This window comes from Lupinus angustifolius, chromosome LG11 (genome assembly GCF_001865875.1).
Source record: "Lupinus angustifolius cultivar Tanjil chromosome LG11, LupAngTanjil_v1.0, whole genome shotgun sequence".
In the NCBI taxonomy this organism is placed as follows: domain Eukaryota; kingdom Viridiplantae; phylum Streptophyta; class Magnoliopsida; order Fabales; family Fabaceae; genus Lupinus; species Lupinus angustifolius.
In genome coordinates, this window is record NC_032019.1 from 12,843,680 (window position 1) to 12,849,312 (window position 5,633).

At 35.6% G+C, this 5,633-nt stretch overlaps 1 protein-coding gene across 1 annotated transcript; it reads left to right on the top strand.

Annotated features, from left to right (window-relative positions):
* On the top strand, positions 1,077-3,916 carry LOC109359738. Its single transcript, XM_019604429.1, has 3 exons — positions 1,077-1,782; positions 1,850-2,891; positions 3,064-3,916. Exons 1-3 carry the CDS (start codon positions 1,077-1,079, stop codon positions 3,914-3,916), a joined length of 2,601 nt encoding a protein of 866 aa, XP_019459974.1.

Below are 5,633 nucleotides of genomic sequence, written 5' to 3' on the forward strand. Positions count from 1 at the left end.
AGTTGCATGTTGCATTTCTTAGAGAGTTAGAGCATTTTACGTGATATTTGTTGCATCTAGTTGTTAGTGCATTTGTGAGTTTAGAAAGGAGAGATTCTATGCTTTAGGATTGAGTGCATTTCATGTTATAATTTCTCATATTTTCCCTCACATGTTCATGCATATTATTGATGCTTTTCATGAAGTTTTTTAGATTCTGCAACTTCTGTTTTCATACTAATACATTGCCATATTGCATGAGTTTGTATTAGGTGTTTTAGAGTAAAGCCTTCTTGTCATATTTGAGCTTTGTTTTAGCTTGATTTTACTCTTCTATTTTGTTGTGTAATTGTTGTAACAAGGGAATCTCGTGGTGTCTTATCACCTAAGAGATTGAGTGTATCTTCATAATTGCTTAGAGTTTTAGAAAAGGAAAGAACAGAGATTCTTGGCTGGGGCTACGCCGAAAGAAACGTTTTCTTTGTCGGTAGGAAGGGAGTCAAACCATTGAATAGGTTTCTTTATTTTCTTGTAATTTTCTAAGTGTTGTAATTGGATGATGTGCATGTAAATACATTGATTCAATTATAGTGAAGGAAATCTCCCAAGTCAGCCGGGAGGCCTGGATGTAGTTTGCAGTGGACAAGCAAACAAACCAGGATAAAAATTCGCGTTGCAGGATTTTTCTCTCTCTCTCTCTCTCTTTACTGTTTTTAATCGATTATCTAGTATAGTAGAATTAATTGATACATTCTGTATTTGTGCTATACTGAATGATACTCTGATAAAATTTGTAAGCTCTGTTATTCGTTTCATTATCGGTTAACTGTTGTGCAATTAATCGAATCTGTCTAAGCTTATTGTTTCTGTTTTAATCGATTAAGACTGTTACGTTAATCGATTATCCCTGTTCTGTTAATCGATTAAGTCTGTTCTGTTAATCGATTATCTTCATCCTGTAATCGATTAATTAGGGGTGATTCAGCATTAACTGCTGAGTTTCGAAAAGCGGCTATTCTAACCGCTACACCTATTCAACCCCCCCCCCCTTCTAGGTGTATTGTAACCACTGATACCTAACAGAAATTGCCACTCATATGGAGAATTACTTCAAAAACTTATTCGCTAGTCCTAATGATTCTTCCGCTAATGGTTTAATTAATTCTGTCATTCCTAATATGGTCTCTTTGGATGAGAATGACATGCTAATCTCCACTCCTAACCCAATGGAAATTAATCTTGCAGTGGATGCTATGAATGGGGATGGTGCACCTAGGCCAGATGGTTTTGGAGGATGCTTTTATCATGCTTTCTGGGACATTGTTGGGGAGGATGTTTGCAATTCTGTGCAACAATTCTTCACTCAGGGGTGGATTCTCTCTAACTTGAATTCTAACATAGTGGTTCTCATTCCTAAACACTTTGGAGCTTGCACAATCGAGGAGTTTAGGCCTATTGCTTTCGCAAATTTTCAGTTCAAAATTATTAGCAAAGTCATTGCTGATAGATTGGCTTCAATCACATCTAGGATCATTTCCCCTAATCAAAGAGGTTTCATTAAGGATAGGAGCATCTTTGATTGCATCTGCTTGGCCTCGGAAGCTATAAATTTGCTTGATCACAAAGTGTTTGGGGGTAACTTAGCTATCAAACTGGATATCAAGAAGGCTTTTGATACTATGGATTGGAATTTCCTTCTCAACACTCTTCATGCTTTCGGATTCAATGCCAAGTTTGTCAATTGGATCAACACTATTTTGCAATCTGCTAAGCTATCAATCAGTGTGAATGGTGAAAATGTGGGTTTTTTCTCTTGCAAAAAGGGAGTGAGGCAAGGGGACCCTCTGTCCCTCTTTTTTTTTTTGCATAGCTGAGGATGTTCTAAGCAGGGGAATTTCCAAGTTGGTGCTTGAGGGCAAACTTAGCACCATAAATGGTCCTAGAAACCTGAAAACTTGTAGTCATGCTTTTTATGCTGATGACATATTAGTCTTTTGTAAGGGCATGAAGAGAGAGCTTTTAGCTCTTAAGTACCTCCTTAGTGATTATGGTGAGGCTTCAGGGCAGTTGACTAATCCTGCAAAATGCAGATTCTATTTTGGCAAAATTTCAGCCAGGAAAGTTAACTCCCTTAGTGATTCTCTTGGATTCTCAGCAGGGTGTACTCCTTTAAACTATCTTGGAGTCCCTATCTTCAAACGCAAACCAAGGAAAATACACATTCAAAGCATGCTCTCTTACAACTTCAACATATATGCTTGGCCTAATCAATTGCTCAAGTTTGTGGACACTAGCATCAGAAATTTCATATTGTCTGGTGATACTAAAATAAGGAAGCTGGTTACTATGGCTTGGAAAAATGTGTGTCAACCTCTCAAAGTTGGCGGGCTTGGATTAAAATCAATCAAGAATCTTAATCATGCTGCTTTGTTAAAACTAGCCTGGGAGATGTCCTACTCTAATCAGGAATGGGCAACCTTCTACAAGCAAAGGTTTGGGATCTATAATGTCACTAGATACATAAAATCCTCTATCTGGCCTGGAATTAAAAGCAACTGGCAAAAGGCAATAGACAACTCCATATGGATAGTTGGCAATGGGAGCAGAATCAACTTTTGGAGGGATAATTGGTTAGGGGATGCATTGATGGATTATTTACAAATTCCTGTCTCAATTCAACCTCTTTTGCAGGCTAAAGTGGCTGACTTCATTATTGATTTAAAATGGTTCATTCCTAGCTCTCTGGCTATCACGTACCTAGAAATCATTAGGAAAATTGCAAAAATAAATATTTCTGGTAACCCTGATAGATTCATCTGGAAATCTTTTGTGGATGGATTGATGACTGTAAGGGATGCTTTTGCTATGATAAATGTTAACCCTCAGCCTTCAAATTTGTGTAAGACAATCTGGTCCTCCTCCATCCCCCATCAAAATCTTTCACAACTTGGAGATTTAGGCATGGTAAACTCCCTACTGATAAGAATCTGCAAAAGAGAGGTTGCTCATTGGCCTCAATGTGTAACCTTTGCAGGTCTTCAAATGACAACTCTGAGCACATCTTCCTAACTTGCCCTTTTGCAGTGAGAATTTGGAATTGCTTGGCACAATATTTTCAATCAGCATAAACAATCACCCCATCTCTGCCATTCTTGCTCTGTGCAATAGACAATGGAGTCCTCAAGTGCATCAAGTTCTGGCTGCTAGTGTGGTGCCTATCATAAATACAATTTGGTTTTGTAGGAATCAAGATCGGTTTCAGGACAAAAAAATTAATTTCAACTCTGCTATTTCCAGGATCAAATTGGCTATTGCTCTATCTGGTAACCAATCTAAGCTCAATGCTAGCACTTCAATGCTGGACTTCGACATTCTTAGGAGCCTTAATGTTGCAATTAATTATTCCAAAGCTCCTAAGATTGTGGAAGTTTGTTGGAATCCTCCTCTTCATGATAGAATCAAGATTAATTCGGATGGTGCTGCTATAGCCAGTCCTTGCATTGCTGCAGGGGGAACTCTGTTCAGGAATCATAGAGGTGATTTCTTGGGAGGTTTTTCTGAATTCTTGGGCATACATGATGCTCTTTATGCTGAATTAATCTCGGCAATCATGGCTATCAATTTGGCTCACAAAAAAGGTTGGTTTTCTATCTGGTTGGAAAGTGATTATGCTCTAGTTGTTGAAATCTTCAAGGGAAAGGCAATGGTACCTTGGAAGCTCAACAACAAATGTGATCATTGCAAAGCTTTATTATCTTCAATGGATTGTATTGTATCTCATATTTATAGGGAGGAAAATAACTGTGCTGATAAATTAGCCAGTTATGGGCTTCATCATAGGACCTTCACTTGGTGGAACATTGTTCCTAACTTCCTTAGTCATGACTTCTCTACAAATAGGATGGGTCTTCCTAACTATAGGTTTATCTCATTGTAACTCTTTGTATCTTTTCTTGTCTCATCTTTAATATATTTCGGCAGTAGTTTATATAAAAAAAATGGACCTATTAATTCTGTATTTTTTTATTTTATTTTTCTAACATGGTTACATGTGACATAGTTAGAGTGTCTCCTATTGCTGGATTCTAGACAATGAGATATATGATATTATTTGATGTATGAGTGAGATGTCATCATAGTTTTTTAGATTTTAAAGGATTTGCCCTATTGATTCTTTGTGTTATTGTTTTTATTTATATGTTTCAATAGATATGTTATTCACTCTTTAGCTGTATATTTTCTCTTTTTTTGCATTATGAAATTTCCTTTACTACCAAAAGAAAAGCTCAAGGCATAATAAATGGTAAGAAGAAGGTTTATTCTACTTTTAGCATACACTGGCTATCATTTTAAATTTCCGCACAATCTTGATAATCTTGAATCTGAGGTATGGAAATATATGTAGTATCATTCATTTTATAAACGTCCTAGATAATAATATGAAAAATTTATACATAATATAGGACCATTAAATATTGGGGCATGTATTGAAAATTTTAAGAATGTGTTTTCTATGTAAATTGTGAGATTGTAGTCGGTATATTCTTAAGGCTAAAACAAAAGTCACTAACAATTTTTTTAGGGACAAATGTTCGTATTGACTTTAGAAAGAAGTGGTGGTGATATTTGGTTTGACTTCACTGATGAAATGCATAATGATAATATAGATCAAGGTCTTGGTGCTACCTATGTTCTAAGTAATGGCATTAAGACAGGTAAAGAACCACGAAAGAATACTACAAATATAGTTAAACCTTTACCAATGAAATGTAAAAAGAGACAGTCAATGGGGTCAATAATGTTGAGTCGTCCTCTTGAAAGCATGATAGAAATATATGGACATGCAACACAAGCACTAGAGTCATATTGTAATACCATTAGCTATGCCAATATTACTCAAACACATGTGACTAATGCAACAATAGGGATGAATGTTCTTAACCATATGGATGACTTGGAAAAAGGTTACTCATTTATGGTGTTATGCTATTGATTTGCTTGAGGATGCAAGGATAGATCTTTTGGGCACATTCCTAGAGTTCTCGTGGACATTAATCTCAAGAACTCTCTCCCTGATCAAATCCTCGTGGAAAGGGAAGGGCTTTCCTTCTTTGTGTCCATAGAATATGAAAACTTACCAAACTTTTGTATTTCTCTTATTCTTATTCTTCGATCTCTAATGGTTTCAATTATTTATCTTTTGTTTTTGGTTACCCTCTTCAAATAAGTTATCATTTTTTGGTTTCTCTTCAAACATAAGGTGAAATGTTATCTTCTTTTACCTTACTTTTTTCTCTTTGATTTGCTCTTGCTGCTTGCATTTCCATCTATCTTAATTTCTTATTGTATAATATAGGAATATGTCATAGTTGAATCTGGATGAAGAGATATCACTTGCCATTGGTCATTTACCAATATCGTAATCTATGTATGTATTAATTGGATTAGGTTATTATTATTTTTAGCCTTATTATTTGTGTAGATTTTTATTTCAATTTTATTATATTGAATCTGAACTATGCCTTTTTCATTGATAATAAATTTATTTATTTCTTCAATAAAGGGAGACAATAAATTCCTAGATTAGTCTTCTACATCCTCATCATCTTCGTCCATTTCATTAGTACGTATAATCTTCCAGGTTAATGGTGTAA